The sequence below is a fragment of the Brassica napus genome, chromosome C7, assembly GCF_020379485.1.
Source record: "Brassica napus cultivar Da-Ae chromosome C7, Da-Ae, whole genome shotgun sequence".
In the NCBI taxonomy this organism is placed as follows: Eukaryota; Viridiplantae; Streptophyta; class Magnoliopsida; order Brassicales; family Brassicaceae; genus Brassica; species Brassica napus.
Genome location: NC_063450.1, coordinates 23,829,654 through 23,846,469, shown reverse-complemented (window position 1 = coordinate 23,846,469; position 16,816 = coordinate 23,829,654). Strand labels below are relative to the sequence as shown.

The 16,816-nt window shown below is 45.6% G+C and overlaps 2 protein-coding genes and 1 non-coding gene across 3 annotated transcripts; all 3 read right to left on the bottom strand.

Annotated features, from left to right (window-relative positions):
- Positions 1–265: 265 nt before the first annotated feature.
- LOC125590935 lies at positions 266–429 on the bottom strand. The gene has a single exon (XR_007326933.1). It is a non-coding gene; the product is annotated as a U1 spliceosomal RNA (small nuclear RNA).
- A 7,764-nt stretch (positions 430–8,193) lies between these two features.
- On the bottom strand, positions 8,194–9,710 carry LOC125590502. Its single transcript, XM_048764088.1, has 2 exons — positions 9,189–9,710; positions 8,194–9,102 (listed from the first exon to the last, which is right to left on the bottom strand). Exons 1-2 carry the CDS (start codon positions 9,708–9,710, stop codon positions 8,194–8,196), a joined length of 1,431 nt encoding a protein of 476 aa, XP_048620045.1.
- A 1,877-nt stretch (positions 9,711–11,587) lies between these two features.
- Positions 11,588–12,109, bottom strand: LOC125590501. Its single transcript, XM_048764087.1, has one exon. It carries the CDS (start codon positions 12,107–12,109, stop codon positions 11,588–11,590), a length of 522 nt encoding a protein of 173 aa, XP_048620044.1.
- Between the last annotated feature and the right edge of the window lie 4,707 nt (positions 12,110–16,816).

The window sequence follows — 16,816 nt, the reverse complement described above, 5'->3', positions numbered from 1 at the left end:
GGGATGATAAGGAAAATCAAAAGAGCAACTTGTAGTTACAGTCATCATAAGATCCATTTGGTGGTATTTTCAGTGTAGAGATCGTTAAGGACATAGACTAATTCTTATCCGAAACGTATAACGCTTCCTTATCAGTCTGAAACTGAATGAAATCTTTGTGACAATGACATCCTCCATGAACCACTAATGTGAAAAATCCAGAAGACCGTTTAACAGACTCAGCCACAAACTTAACGGACAAAGAAAGTTGAACTGTTGGGTTATGGAAGGGACAGCGCGAACGCTAATCCCCACTGCAACAAATAATGACGCAGGCTCTCCCACATAGGGAGACCTTAAGCTAGGCACCCCTCCAATATGTGCACTGGAGGTCACTAGCTTAGGCCACTCGTCTTCTTGATCAAGAGTCGACCCCGTCCAGATAAGTATTTTTCAAAGTTCGACCTACGTCTTCTTTTATGCTAAGCCATAGACTAGTATCCCATCTCAAGATTTCCGATAGGGGTGGACGTTCAGATACCCGTTTGGGTTCGGATCGGGTATTTCAGATTTTTGGATATTTCGGTATAGGGGTATAGAACCCGTTCGGATATTTCTATACTTCGGATCGGGTTCGAGTGTTTTTAGTTTGGCTTCGGTTATTTCGGATCGAGTTTGGGTATTTTTAGTTCGGCTTCGGTTATTTCGGATCGGGTTCAGATATTTAGATTTTGAAAGAAAAAAATCAAAATTTTCATTGTTCAAATTTTTTGTATTTAAAAATATACATTTAACATAATTGGTTTTTTAAAATTTTAATAGATTAAATGATCAATAGATTTGGAGATAAAATTTTAAAACTAAAAAGACACTAATTTGGTTATTGTTTTGAAATTTTGGATACAGTTTTTGCTATGCCCGAAACAAGAAGCTTTACATATTTTTGAATTGAGTAACAATCCATAACTATATGTATATATTATCTAATCTTAAATAATGTATAGTATCAATTTTAATATTTTGAATAAAATGAGAGAAGTAAACTAGAAATATAATGTTAAGTATGTATATGTTCGGTTATTTTCGGATACCCCTTCGGGTTCGGATAATACACGTTCGGGTTCAGATATCTAATCTCTCTTAATTGCTATTTCGGTTTGGATTTCGGTTCGGGTTTTTAGGTCGGGTTCGTGTGCGGCTTCGGATATCTGGTAAAATGTCCAGGCCTAATTTCCGACGTGGGATGATAAGTAATTAAGTATTATAGATAATAGAGGCATAGTTTAATTTTGAGACTGATGGGCCTTAATCCATGATTATAAACTTCGACCCATATTAAACCCATTTGACTATGCTTTATTTTTTTGTATTGAAGCGCCTGAGCTTCCCTCACAAGACACTATCCATCTCTTCTTCCCTTTTATATTCTTTGGTCTTCTGCAAGGGAAGACTAAACCTTTCACCTGGCCTTCTACTTCATTCCCCTTCTCTCTCAATCTAACCAAAACCACAGTCGATATGGCTAAGGAGCTTGCAGCTAAGATCAAAGAGGCTTTCGTAGACGACGACTTCGATGTTGCTGTTGACTTGTACTCAAAAGCCATCGACTTGGATCCCAATTGCGCTGAGTTCTTCGCCGATCGTGCCAGGCCAACGTCAAACTCGAACACTTCATCGGTAACTTCTTCGCTACGTAATTGAAAAGATGATACTTTTCTTGAAGGAGAAGACAAAGGGGAGACCTTTTATCTTGTTAGGGTTCTGGGTTTGATTTGGTAGTGCCACGTGTATGGGGAGGAAACAATGTATCAGAATTTGCTTTGATGAGTTCAATATTGAGTCTCTTTGTTTTGTTTTGTGATTGCTTTTTTAAAAGGAAAGAAGGCCACGTCAGCAAGAGGGCTCTGAGGGAGATTTCGAAAGCGACTAGGATTTTTTCGCGAAGGTTTTTGCGGCGGCCGCAAGGTAACTCCTATGGCGGCTTAGGCGCCGGGGGACTCTCCTCCGTCGACTCAGGAAGGCACTTCAACCCATGTTCCTCTCATGGGTAAGAAGTCGTATGTGAATGCAGTGCAAATTAAGCAGGTTTTGGAGAATCATGTGGTGCGAGTTGAAGTTGTGGATGGGGAACCTACTGTAGAAATACCAGATGAACTCCTCAATTCAGTCCCGTTATGGGAGGATGTTCTGGAAGGCAGATTTCTCGATCCAGCCCCTGTATATAGGATCCATATCCTTGTCAACAAGATATGGCCTCTTGGAAACAGTAACATAAAAAATGATGTATTCCCGGTGAATGAAAGAACAGTTAAGTTTCGGATTCGAGATGAGCTAACTCGTAAGAGAATTCTGAGAAGGGGCATGTGGAATATTGTAGGGATCCCTATGATTGTGTCGAAGTGGTCTCCAGCCGACGAGGAGGAGGATGAAGATGAGCAAGAAATAAAAATCTTGCCTATGTGGGTAACAGTTAAAAATGTTCCACGTAAATTGTATTCCTGGAAGGGGATTGGTTTCATTTCTAGTTCAGTGGGAAAGCCTGTTAGACTACATCCCGAAACTGAACTGTGCTCAAATTTTGAGGAGGCAAAGGTGTTTGTCAACGCAGACATGACAAAAGAGTTACCAAAGCTATATAAATTCAAGTCAAAGAAAGGCATTAGCGCAGCAGTGGAATTCTCATATCCATGGCTGCCTAAAAAATGCTCTTTCTGCTCCAAGTGGGGTCACCCAGGGAAGGAGTGTACTAAGTCGAGAGCAAAGGAGTCGTTGGTTGCAGGAGATCAATCTGTGGGAAGTCCTGAAAAAACCATAAATACGGAGATCGTAATTATGAAGGAACCCAAGGAGCGGATGAAGGAGGTTGAAACTAGGGAGGAACCAAAGGAGAATGAATTTTTCTGAGGTGCAAGAGGTAGAAGAGTTCAAAGAATAGAAGCAGAGGCAGTTCGGTACCATAAGGGAAATCACTCATCTGACGAGACTATTGCATCAATTTCCTCGACTGCAGAGGAGTCAAACTGGAATCAAGTGTCTCCAGGAAAAGTAGGAAGAACTTATGAACAAAAGCAAAATCACACAGTTATTTCTCCATCAAGGTTTCAGCTTCTAGCGGATGATGGGGATCTGATAGGTAACCCTGCGGAAGAGGAAGAGCAGAATGACTTGGACCAGGGTAGTTCAGCTATGATGATGGATGAAGTTGAGGAAGGAGAAATTCTCAGTAAAGAGGATATTGTTGGGGAACCAGTTAACAAGGAAGATAAGATCAAGAAGGGCAAGATTTTCGCGTAGCAAAAACAATGCAACGTGCTGTGGGAACCGAAATTCGCACTGTTGATTTCCGTTTAAATAAGGAAAGTAGGAGAACCCTAGAGGTCCCGGATATCTAAATTGCTCTAAGTGCTAAGTTTCCATACTGTTGAAATCCCCCTTAGCCTCTCACCTAGGACTCCTTATATACTTGCTCCTAGGTCGGTTTGCGTCTTTCAAAAATGGAGATATTTCAATTTTCCCGATCTTCGTGATTATCTTCGGAAACTTCACATTTATTGGTATTATCTTCGAGCCGTGTGCGTGGTCCGATGGCCATACTTGAGCTTGTCCATGGCCGATTTGGATACGTGTCTGTTGCCTTCGGTCAATCGGCGGCCGCAAGGTAACTCCTATGGCGGCTCAGGCGCCAGGGGACTCTCCTCCGTCGACTCAGGAAGGCATTTCAACCCATGTTCCTCGCATGGGTAAGAAGTCGTATATGTGAATGCAGTGCAAAGTAAGCAGGTTTTGGAGAATCATGTGGTGCGAGTTGAAGTTGTGGATGGGTAACCTACTGTAGAAATACCAGATGAACTCCTCAATTCAGTCCCGTTATGGGAGGATGTTCTGGAAGGCAGAATTTCTCGATCCAGCCCCTCATGTATCAAGGATCCATATCCTTGTCAACAAGATATGGCCTCTTGGAAACAATAACATAAAAATTGATGTATTCCCGGTGAATGAAAGAACAGTTAAGTTTCGGATTCGAGATGAGCTAAATCGTAAGAGAATTCTGAGAAGGGGCATGTGGAATATTGCAGGGATCCCTATGATTGTATCGAAGTGGTCTCCAGTCGACGAGGAGGAGGATGAAGATGAGCAAGAAATAAAAATCTTGCCTATGTGGGTAACACTTAAAAATGTTCCACGTAAATTGTATTCCTGGAAAGGGATTGGTTTCATTGCTAGTTCAGTGGGAAAGACTGTTAGACTACATCCCGAAACTGAACTGTGCTCAAATTTTGAGGAGGCAAAGGTGTTTGTCAACACAGACATGACAAAAGAGTTACCAAAGCTATATAAATTCAAGTCAAAGAAATGCATTAGGGCATCAGTGTGGGAACCGAAATTCACACCGTCGATTATAACAAATAATAATGGAGAAAAACCGAGTAAACCCGTTTTTCTTTGAAGGTCCGAATTCTTTGCGTAATCACTTTAGAACGATAAAAAGATAGATAATCGCTCAGAGGCGTTTTATTGAATAGTATGAATACAAGATTTCTCCGAGAGGAGTAGAGATATGCTAACTATCGGAACAACATGACAAGAGGCGGTCAAGACGTCCTAAGCCTTGCCGTGCTAGTCTAACCACCTAAGCCCTAAGTTCTCTAAGCTAGCAGGAGTTCTCTAAGTCTAGATTCTCGGGCCTTTTTTCTTCTGCTCCTGCTCTCCTTATATAGTCGCTCTAGGTCGGTGGCCCATCCTTCGCCTTCGGGCCCAAGTCTATCTCTTTTGGGCATATTCTATTTTTCGTCGATCTTGATAATTATCCTCGAATCTTTACATTTATCTTTGGAAACTTAGCATTTATCGTATTTCTGCGAGTTAGGACAAACCGTCATAACTTTTATGGGCTCGAATCCCTTCTGAGAGCGTAGATGGGCCTCTAGACCAGTCTGAATCCTTGCGGACCGTTCTTAGGCCTTTTGGCGTTTATACGATTTCTCAGTTTTGGTCATAAAACTTCGAGAATAACTTTAATCGAAACGAAACGAGAAGTATATGGTCCCGAAGGTCGGATATCACAGCTATACGGAAGATACGGGAGTCGAAGTAAGTCGGACAGGCCAGGATCAGGTCGAGCTCGCCGGGCGAGCCGACTCGCGTGACGGCCAAACTCGCCGGCGAGCTGACCGGCGCGGTGGCTGAGCTCGCCGGGCGAGTGAAACCACACGGCGGTTCAGCTCACCGGCGAGCTGACCGACGTGGTGGCTGAGCTCACCGGGCGAGTGCAACCACACGGCGGTTCAGCTCGCCGGCGAGCTGAACGGCATGATGGTTGAGCTCGCCGGCGAGCTGACCCGCATGACGGTTCAGCTCCCCGGCGAGTGGCTTTTGTGCGGGATTCGCTCGTTCGTTCACTTCCGATCTTTCTTTCAGTGAATGTTTTGCGAGAAATCCGTGAATAAGAAATAATCATAGCCGTTGATTTTGAAATAACCGTTTATGACCCCAACAGTTAGCCCTCCAGCCCGTAAGACTCTGAGACGATTTTGCGGGCGAGTGATATGAATTAGAAATCGAAATCTTTGGCTAAGAATATTTATTGCGGAAATCCACGTCACCCTCATATCCTTATAAGTAGCAACTCACCACTCCTCATTCTTAACACATCTCCTTCTCTCACATTCTCTTTTTATTCAATCTAACCTATCAAGAATGTCTTCCTCCCCAAGTGAAAAGAAAAGCTCCGACGTCAAGATGGGTGAGGCCAACTCGGTACTTCCAACTCCGGCCATGCACGAAGCTACTCCAACCTTCATCGCCGGGTTTCTTTCTTTCAAAGAGAGACTGTCCAGACGCAGTGCCGAGAAGGAAGGGGGTCGGATTCAGCATGAAGTGCCAGCTATCCTTTCTTCGCCTGCGATGTCGACCTCGGCAGGAGGAAACAAGTCCCCTGGTGATGCCACGCCCCTCGCAGAATCGGCCGTGGTTCCTGTTCAAGTTTCGGAGGTCTCGGTTCAACCCTCGGGCTCTTCAACCACACCAGTCCCAGCTCCTAAGGAGGAGAAGGTGACGGAGTTGATGCCTCCACCTTTGGATAGGAAGGAGATCGTCCTAGGGCTTCCCGCGTCCAGTGCTGCTCCTTTGACCAAAAGCCGCAAGAGGACTGGCGCTGCGACCGAGACTGTCAAGAAGAGGAGATGTACCTCTGGCGCGGAAGGGGAGCCCTCGGGACCTTTGTCGCAACATCGTGCCAAGGTTTGTTTCGACTATTTTCAGCTTGAGCCATCTTGTTCTGCGATTATCCTGACCCTTATTTCATGTATAGTTTGTATCCCTGATTGAAGGGATGCTCAGCGACTGCGGATCAGAGATAGAGCGTTCGACAAGGGGCTGGCTGAATCGCGAGAGGCGTTGAAGCAAGCCGAGGCCGCGTTGAAATCTACTGAAGCCGCTCGTGCTGCTGAGCTCTCTCAGCTGGACGTTCGGGTCAGCGATCTTGAGCGGGACCTCGGAAAGTCGGCCAGTGCATTGTTCAAGCTGAAGAAAGAGAAAAAGAGCAAGGCTTCCGAAGTCTGTCGTCTCCAGCGTGAAATCCAGAACCGAGAAGAGTCGAGGACTGTCATTTCGAGGGATGATTTTCACGCTCGCCTGACGAGGATGGCTGTTCTGTTCGATTCCCTCATGGCGGTCCATGAGAAGGACCTGTCTCTGGCGAGCAACGAGGGAAGCCTGAACGAGATCCACCTGCTTAAAGGCGACATGGTTCCGACTCTGGACTCCGAGAAACCAAGCTGTTGTCTCGCAAGGAGGAATTGAAGGCTTCCGACGGGGACTTCGACTCGATCCTCTCTCAGCTGCAGTTCGAGTGCACCCTCACGCCGTGTTCGAGAGAGACCGAGGGGCATGGCCCCGTGGCTGAAGAAGGTGGAGATGTTGCGAGCGGGAGAGGAAACGACGAAGCAGCCGAGGGAGGCAATGGCTGTGAGGTTGAGGATGAAGGTGGTGCTCCGAGGAGTGTTTAGGGTAATCATCCTTTCGGGGATTTTTTTTTTTATTTTCTGTTTCGGCCTGTTTGTGAGGCCACATTTTGCATGTTTCAGGACTGGCCGTTGGTGGCTTTGAATCCCTGCCCTTGTTTGGGCTTTTTGTATAATGCTTGGCTCAATTTATAAAATCTTTTCGGTTTATTATAAATCGAGAGAACTCCGGGTTTTTCAAAGTTAGAGGGCGAAGGAGTGAGTTGTCGTCTCGTTCCTTGCCCCTGGACGATCACCGTATCCATAGTCTGTTGAGCGCGCAGCTTTTTCTTTGTGCGAGGACTCGTGAAAACGTATAAACTTAAGTGAAGAGACAAGTTTTGGGATCTCATATCGGGATGTCGATATTATGCCTTTGAGATGTCAGGATCCAGCAAGATTGGGTTTAGGGCAAGACCTAGGTTTACTTTCGGACTAAGGCTATGCGATGACAAGTCGGCTTTCGTTTTGCCTGTTTATGATTTCTACCTTATTCATACCGATATAAAGTCCGCGAAGTGTTATCGGCTTATATGACTTGTCTTGGCATGAATCGAGCTACTTCCAAAGGCCGTTTGGAGGTGCTGACCAAAATTTTGGATTTTCTTGTATAGCGCGCTATGGTATCCTTGTCGGATGTAAGAGAGCCTATCCTTTCGAGGGCGGCTAGTGTCTGTTTAGGACGTTAGGGTTCGTTTGTTGTGATCAGCAACAAAGAATCGATGCCATTTTAAAGGCATTTCACCGTTAGAGGTATGTTGATTTTGGAAACAAGAGTGTTGTTTCCATAACTGTTGGAAAGACCGTAACTTCAAGCGTGTTGCGACGTCTCACAGTGGTAGAAGTTAATCTTTTTTTTTTTGAGCCGCATTTTTCTTGCGGGCTTTTTACCAAGGATGCTTTTTTTATGAGCATTCGTGGGTTTGTTGGTTTTAGCGTGATAGCTGATTTAGGCGTTCTGGGCGAGTTCTGGACCGCCGTTCTGGCCGTTTGTCGGGTAGTGGGCTTAGCGATTGTAGCGTCGCATTTTTTTTTTGTAAAAAGTTCCGAAAAGATCGACTTTTTTGAAAGTTGTCGGAGTATACGAGTATACGTACCCATTCCCCCCCCCCCCTTTTAAGATGGGGGATAGCTGAACTCGCTGGGCGACCTGCCTACGTACCCTTTTTTTGGGGATCAAGCCATCTCGTAGTTCTTCGGATCCACTTTACGATTAGTGGTAGTATTTCTTAAGATGCATCGCATTCCAGGTTCTTTGGATCTTGACGCCCTGCATGTTTACGATTTGGTATGATGCTGGTCGGACTACCTTTATGACCTTGTATGGACCTTCCCAGTATGCTCCCAGTTTTCCTGCGTTACGTTCGACAGTGTTTTGGAAGACTTTGTGCAGGTCCAGGTCGCCTTCTTTGAACCTGCGATGGCGAACGTTTGAGTTGTAGTATTTTGCGGCGGCGTGCTGGTAATTTTGGATCCGTATGAGAGCTTGATCTCGCCGCTCGTTAATAAGATCGAGTTCGTCTAGCAGCATTGCGCTGTTAAGATCTTCTCGTTCGGGGAGGAATCTTCTCCGTACTCCGGGAAATTCTACTTCCACGGGGATCATACATTCCGTTCCGTAAACAAGGTCGAATGGGGTTTCACCCGTAGCCCGTCTCGGGGTCGTACGGTGCGACCAAAGAACTCCTTCGAGCTCTTCTGCCCATCGCCCCTTTTTGGGTTCTAAGCGCTTTTTTAACCCGTCGAGGACGGTTTTGTTGATGGTCTCTGCCTGGCCATTGCACTGCAGATATCTGGGAGTCGACTTGGTCAGTCGTATCTTCCACTTCTCGCATAATGCTTCGAATCGGGTAGAGATGAACTGAGATCCATTTTCTGTCACCATTTCGTAAGGGACCGTGTCTGGTGATGATGTTCTTCCATACGAAGTTGTACGTCTTTGATACTTGCGTAGGAATCTGCCTCCACCCACTTTGAGAAGAAATCCGTGAGGACCAGGAGGAAGCGTTTCTGCTTCGAGTTGTGTAATGGCCCGACGATATCCATGGACCATCGCATGAAGGGATACGGAGACGAGATGGACGAGAGGACTTCCGCGGGTTGATGGATTGTTGGCGCGCACCTTTGGCATTTTTTGCACTTCCGTGCGAATTTCTCGCAGTCTTTGATCATAGTTGGCCAGTAATAACCATGGCGTTTTATTTTTACGGCGAGAGATCTTCCACCGGAGTGGTTCCCACATGATCCGGAATGAACCTCCTCCATTACTCTTCTTGCTTTTTCGCCTTCGGCGCAGGTCATGAGTGGGCCAAAGAATCTCCATTTGTAGATTTCTCCTTCAACCGTTACATATCGCGCGGCCTGGGTCTTGATTTTGCGGGCCGCCCATTTCTCAGTGGGAAGCGTTCCGTTGATTATGTATGCTCGGATTGGCTCTAGCCATGGGCTGTCGCAGCCGTATTCTGACTGATCCACGTTTTCTTCTGGTGGGTCTTCGACTTCCTCCGCATTTTCGATTTGTGCTCGAATCAGAATGGCGACAACTGGTGGTCCGATGCTTGGGTGTTCGATGAACTCGAACTCGACGAGGATTACTCGCCTTAGTCCAGAATCCGAACTTGATGTGAGCACGGCCAAGGCATCCGCCTGAGTGTTTTCCGAGCGAGGAATCCTAGTGAGGGCGAAGTGGTCCCGGGAGAGGTCTTGGATGATTTTTAGATATGCATCCATTCTTTCGTCCCTCGCTTCGTATTCTCCGTTGTACTGATTTGCGACTTACTGAGAGTCACAGTAAGCGTGAATGTTACGGATCTTAAGCCCATGGGCTAATCGTAATCCTGCGATGTGTGCTTCATATTCGGCCTCGTTATTCGACGCATGGAATTCCAATCGGAACGATTGTTCCAAGACTTTGCTGGTCGGAGACGTGAGCCGGATTCCGATCCTGGATCCTTGTTTGGACGATGATCCGTCGACGTGAAGGATCCAGGTTGAGTCCGGTTCCGTGTTTGTCATATCCCCCGTGGGCAATTCTACCAAGAAATCCGCTAGTACTTGAGATTTTGCGCAGGTTCTTGGGCGGTACTCCACGTCGTACTCGCTTAGTTTGATTGCCCATTTTGCGAGTCGTCCTGACTGACTCGGACTGTGCAAGATCGTTCGCAGGGGGAAGGTGGTGACGATTATTATGGTATGCGATTGGAAGTACGGCCGGAGTTTCCTTGCCGATGTCACAACTACGAATGCTAGTTTCTCTATCAGGGGATGCCGGGTCTCAGCGTCCAGTAACGTTTTGCTTATGTAGAAGATTGGTTTTTGCTCACCGCGTTCCTCTCTAATCAAAACGCCGCTTACCGCTGTTGTGGAGACTGTGATGTACAGGAACAAGAGCTCTCCCTCCACTGGTTTTGCGAGGACGGGAGGAGTGGCTAGGTAACGTTTTAGCTGTTGGAAAGCTTTCTCACATTCCTCCGACCATTCGAACTTCTTATTCCCTTTCAGTGTGTCGTAGAAAGGAAGACACTTATCCATCGAGCGCGAGATGAAACGGTTCAAGGCCGCGACTCTTCCGGTTAGCCTTTGGACTTCCCATTTCGTCCTTGGCGAGACCATTTCTATTAACGCGTTTATCTGCTTAGGATTGACTTCGATCCCACGACACGTGACTAGGTACCCGAGAAATTCTCCTGATGCCACCGCGAATTTACACTTTGCAGGGTTCAGTTTCATGTTGTGGGCGTTAATTTTTGCAAAGCACTCCTCCAAATGGGAGACGTGGTCATGCTCGTCAAGAGACTTTACGAGCATGTCATCGATATTTACCTCCATAGTCTTGCCGAGCTGTTCGGAGAAAATTCGATTGACAAGTCGCTGGTAAGTTGCGCCTGCATTCTTGAGACCGAAAGGCATTACTTTGTAGCAATATGTTCCCCGATCGGTGATGAACGCAGCTTTCTCACGATCGTCGGTTTCTCACGATCGTCGGGATTCATCATGATCTGATTGTACCCGGAGAAGGCATCCATAAATGATAAGAGTTTGTTCCTTGCTGTTGCTTCGACCAGTTGGTCGATGTGCGGGAGTGGGAAGCAATCCTTTGGACAGGCCTTGTTGAGATCGGTGAAATCGACGCATACTCGCCATTTGCCGTTTTTCTTTTTGACCACGGCCGGGTTAGCGAGCCAGTCTGGATACCTAACTTCTGTTATCTATCCGACCTTCAGGAGTCTTTCGACTTCCTCATTTACCGCGGTGGCACGCTCCGGTCCTAGCTTCCGCCTTTTTGTTTGACAGGTCTGTATGTCGGATCGATGTTAAGCTCATGACACGTTATGCTGATTTCGATCCCTGGCATGTCTTCCGCGGCCCAAGCGAACGCATTGCGGTTCTTTTTTGAGACAAGCGATGAGCTCTGTCTTTAGTGGCTCGCGGAGGTTGGCTCCAATCTCGACGCATCGTTCCGGAGAGGATTCATCGAGGCTGATCAAAATTACCGGTTTGCAAGTCGGTTCGCGCTTCCATTCTAGGGCTTCGGCCCTTTGAGATTGCCAGAAGACTTCCGAGTCTCGTTCTGGGGCGTTTTCATCGAGAGTCAGCTTTCTTTTCTTTTAATGGGAAGTTTCGATCGCCAAGTTCTTTCTTTTTAACTCGGCGGCGAAGCATACTTGCGACATCCTGCGGTCTCCTTGTATAGTTTTGACTCCACGAGGGGTTGGAAACTTAAGGCACAGATGGAATGTCGAAGGGATCGCTTGCATGGAATTCAGCAATGGAGTACCGACGATCGCGTTGTACGATGTTGGGCGGTCGATGACTAAGAATTCCGTGACTTTGGTGACGCTCCCGGCTTTGACAACGAGGTCGATCGAGCCGAGAGTCATAGTAGCATTTACCGAGAGTCCGAATATCGGGCTGGGTCTTTCCGTAACGGCGCACAGATCGATCTCCATTCTTTCGAGGGTGCTTTTGTAGATAATATTGGCCGAGCATCCGGTGTCGACCAACACTCTCGCTAGGTCAATGTCCTGGATCGTTAGCTCGATGACAAGGAGATCGTTGTGGGGTTTGGCTTGATCGGCCGTTGCCCGGTCCTTGAAAGAAACGACATTGTTAGCTGTTGGAGCGGACATCCTGTGTCTTTTACCGTTTAGAGATTTTTGAGTTAGAGAATTCGTCAAACCCCCCCCCCTCCTTCTAGCGCCAAACTGTGGGAACCGAAATTCACACCGTCGATTATAACAAATAATAATGGAGGAAAATCGAGTGAACCCGTTTTTCCTTGAAGGTCTGAATTCTCTGCGTAATCACTTTAGAACGATAAAAAGATAGATAATCGCTCATAGGCGTTTTATTGAATAGTATGAATACAAGATTTCTCCCAGAGGAGTAGAGATATGCTAACTATCGGAACAACAGGACAAGAGGCGGTCAAGACGTCCTAAGCCTTGTCGTGCTAGTCTAACCACCTAAGCCCCAAGTTCTCTAAGCTAGCAGGAGTTCTCTAAGACTAAATTCTCGGCCCTTTTTTCTTCTGCTCCTGCTCTCCTTATATAGTCGCTCTAGGTTGGTGGCCCATTCTTCGCCTTCGGGCCCAAGTCTATCTCTTTCGGGCATATTCCATTTTTCGTCGATCATGATAGTTATCCTCGAATCTTTACATTTATCTTTGGAAACTTAGCATTTATCGTATTTCTGCGAGTTAGGACAAACCGTCATAACGTTTATGGGCTCGAATCTCTTCTGAGAGCGTAGATGGGCCTCTAGACCTATCTGGATCCTTGCGGACCGTTCTTAGGCCTTTTGGCGTTTATACGATTTCTCGGTTTTGGTCATAAAACTTCGAGAATAACTTTAATCGAAACGAAACGAGAAGTATATGGTCCCGAAGGTCGGATATCACAGCTATACGGAAGATATGGGAGTCGAAGTAAGTCGGACAGGCCAGGATCAGGTCGAGCTCGCCGGTCGAGCCGACTCGCGTGACGGCCGAACTCGCCGGCGAACACAACCACGCGACGGTTCAGCTCGCCGGCGAGCTGACCGGCGCGGTGGCTGAGCTCGTCGGGAGAGTGCAACCACACGGCGGTTCAGCTCTCCGGCAAGTGGCTTTTGTGCGGGATTCGCTCGTTCATTCACTTTCGATCTTTCTTTCAGTGAATGTTTTGCGAGAAATCCGTGAATAAGAAAGAATCATAGCCGTTGATTTCGAAATAACCGTTTTTGACCCCAATAAGCAGTGGAATTCTCATATCCATGGCTTCCTAAAAAATGCTCTTTCTGCTCCAAATGGGGTCACCCAGGGAAGGAGTGTACTAAGTCGAGAGCAAAGGAGTTGTTGGTTGCAGGAGATCAATCTGTGGGAAGTCCTGAAAAAAAACATAAATACAGAGATCGTAATTATGAAGGAACCCAAGGAGCGGATGAAGGAGGTTGAAACTAGGGAGGAAGCAAAGGAGAAGGAATTTTTCTGAGGTGCAAGAGGTAGAAGAGTTCAAAGAATAGAAGCAGAGGCAGTTCAATACCATGAGGGAAATCACTCATCTGACGAGACTATTGCATCAATTTCCTCGACTGCAGAGGAGTCAAACTGGAATCAAGTGTCTCCAGGAAAAGAAGAACTTATGAACAAAAGCAAAATCACACAGTTATTTCTCCATCAAGGTTTCAGCTTCTAGCGGATGATGGGGATCCGATAGGTAACCATGCGGAAGAGGAAGAGCAGAATGACTTGGACCAGGGTAGTTTGGCTATGATGATGGATGAAGTTGAGGAAGGAGAAATTCTCAGTAAAGAGGATATTGTTGGGGAACCAGTTAACAAGGAAGGTAAGATCAAGAAGAGCAAGCTTTTCGCGTAGCAAAAACAATGCAACGTGCTGTGGGAACCAAAATTCGCACTGTCGATTTTCGTTTAAATAAAGAAAGTAAGAGAACCCTAGAGGTCCCAGATATCTAAATTGCTCTAAGTGCTAAGTTTCCATACTGTCGAAATCCCCCTTTGCCTCTCACCTAGGACTCCTTATATACTTGCTCCTAGGTCGTTTTGCACCTTTCCCCTTCTGCCCTTAAGCCGTCATAGCTCAAAAATGGAGATATTTCAATTTTCCCGATCTTCGTGATTATCTTCGGAAACTTCACATTTATTGGCATTATCTTCGAGCCGTGTGCGTGGTCTGATGGCCATACTTTAGCTGGTCCGTGGCAGATTTGGATACGTGTCTGTTGCCTTCGGACAATCGGTATTTAGTGGTTCGATTGAGATTAGAACAAGATTTTACTGCAAAGTTCTTCGTAAAGATCTCTTTACGAAGATTTCTTTTTGTAAAAACGTTCATGCTGATTTTTACGGGGACTTTCAGACATTGATTCCGTCGTGACCGATTTTGACCCCAACAATTAACCCCCCAGCTCGTTTGAACCATGAGCTTCTAGCGTGAGGTTCTAGCGAGTGGCTTGGCAAGTTAGGCAAGTTAGGTAAGTTAAGCGGAATTAATGGTTGAAAGGTCCGTGGTAAGTGTTCTTCTCGCTCTTATAAGAGTGGAACGCGATAAACTTGGGGCTGCACCTTATGACGGCTACCTACGTACCCTAGTTGAAGGGATCAAGCCTTTCGTAGTTCGTCTTGGAGTTAAGGTTCTTATGACATGTTTTCCAGCGAGACCTTTACGGTCTAGTTTATATGTAGAGGTTATCAGGCATGTTGCTGCCGATGGCATTTTATATGGGTGTAGAGGGAAGACTACGAGTTTTCATCTCGTAATCTAACTCTGTATGAACTGTTATATCCGTGATCTGTATCAAGAGTTTTCCGTAGTGTGTAAACTCGCGGGATTTCTGAAGACGGTCAAATATTGGCCAAGAGACAAATTTTGGGATCTCGTATCAGGGTGTTTGATACTATGCCTAGAGATTTTAGAGACCAGTGTGCTGGGTTTAGGGCAAGACCTAGGTCTAATCACGGCTTTAGGGGGTGCGATGACTACTTAGACTTACGTTTCCCGTAACGTTTTCGACCAGATTCCATCCTGCTTTAAAGTCCGCGATATGTTCTCGGCTTACGTGACATGTATGGTAGGAATCGAGCATCTCTTCGAGGACAATTTTTAAGTCTCTCGAAAGTGCTGACCAAAATTTCGGATTATTTTTATATAGCGCTTTTACCCTTGTGTCAGGTGTTCGAGAGCTATCTCTACGAGATGGCTTAGTCTGTTTAGGACGTTAAGAGTTTGTTGTGATCAGCGACAAACTTATCAGTAGATATTACCGTTTTTGAGTTTTCGCGAAGAATACATGTTTGAGAAGATGTTAGTATGTATGACTATTTGGTCTTCCAAGACGGTGTCTTTATCAAGGAAGGTAATTTTGTCAAAAAATTGTTCTTCAGGCGTCTGCGACGTCTCGCAATGCTGAAGATTGATTTTTCTTTCGTATGCCGCGCTTTCGTGCTTGAAATGTTCGCGGGCTTGAAGATGTTTCGCGATTTTGCAGGGGTTTAGTCATAACCCTGCGTTTGAGAAATATTCTGGTTTGTCTTTGGATGTTCGCAGCCAAAACTGTTGTTCCTATTTGGATACTAATAATTTGATTTGCGATCGAGGAATTAGGACAGAGGGGTCGCGTAAATTTGTCCTTGGGAAGAAGTGTTTTCCTTCGTAGTGCTTTGTGAGGTGTTGGCTGATCTATTTCGTGTACATTTGAGGATGTTTTGTATAGCTCTAGGAGCTCTGTTACGAGTTTTCCTTACATGCCGCATTTTACGGGTAATACGTAGCGGGCTTTAAAGTTATCGGTGAAACGTATTGAACTTGGTCGATTGTCGACAAGTTTAGGTTTTCTGCTAACCGTTTGGTTGTTAGGACTGAGTTTTGTTACGAAGAATTTATCATATGATTTTCGACTGTGGGCTATACGATAATTATTCTCTTAATAGTCACACGACGTTTTTAGACAAATCGTAGGTTGTCGTTTAGCCGTTAAGTGATGGAGCGATGGTTTCTCAAATAGTTTGGCTTGGTGTGAAGGATGTGTTCACTCAGATCGCCCAGGACATTGTAGGTCAAGGATTAGACCATGGTACTTTCGTGTTAACATTAAGGTCACGTTAGTTTACGATCGTCCTTAAAGGGGATGCCAAATTCTGGTTTGGACCTTTACTGGAAAGCGTAATTGACCGAGGGCCAAAGAGCGCATGTCGAGATTGATAAGCCAAGTTTGTCAGAGTTATCCGTGTTAAGATGGATGATAGTCATAGAAAACGATTCTATGCTTTAGGTTTCAGTTATACGATGAATGTTTCGTATAATGTTCCCTATAGTCTTATGAAAATTGATTTGTTTTTGTCTGAGGAAGACGTAGCCTAAGAGGTTTGATATAGAACCAGTGCGGAGTCAGTTGCGGGACGATTGCCTGCTCGGATGTGACCGAGGGGAACGAAACACAGAAGCCAGTGAGCCGCATGGCTAAAATATGAGATCTATTAAATTGTAATGCGAAGAGATCTCTCTTTAGATTGGTCATCCAAAGTAAGATTTTACAGCTTTGTGTTTGCTATACAAAATATACTTCTTCGTAAAACCAGTTATGTTTACTTTCAAAAGTTTCTTCGTAAGACTTGGTCTGATTGTACGAAGGATTTTTCGTGTAAGTAAATCGGTGATATGTATACACATGTCAAAGTAGCGTTGTTTCTGCGGGTTTTACGAGAAACGTTTCTGCTGTGATTTCGATCTTAGGTGAAAGTTGCTTGGAGTTACTAATGGAGTGTTACCGAAGTCTATTTCACTACGATCTAGTCGCAGAACGTTTTTCATTGGTTTTTTGAGAGAATTCTCATGACAC

What these genes read in the sequence shown, in the direction of transcription:
- LOC125590501 (XM_048764087.1), bottom strand. Translation starts at nt 12,109, where the DNA reads ATGTCCGCTCCAACAGCTAACAATGTCGTTTCTTTCAAGGACCGGGCA.
- LOC125590502 (XM_048764088.1), bottom strand. Translation starts at nt 9,710, where the DNA reads ATGGATGCATATCTAAAAATCATCCAAGACCTCTCCCGGGACCACTTC. An exon ending in CCGGTGGAAGATCTCTCGCC is followed by an intron (nt 9,103 to 9,188) that starts GTAAAAATAAAA and finishes AAAATGCCAAAG; the next exon opens with GTGCGCGCCAACAATCCATC.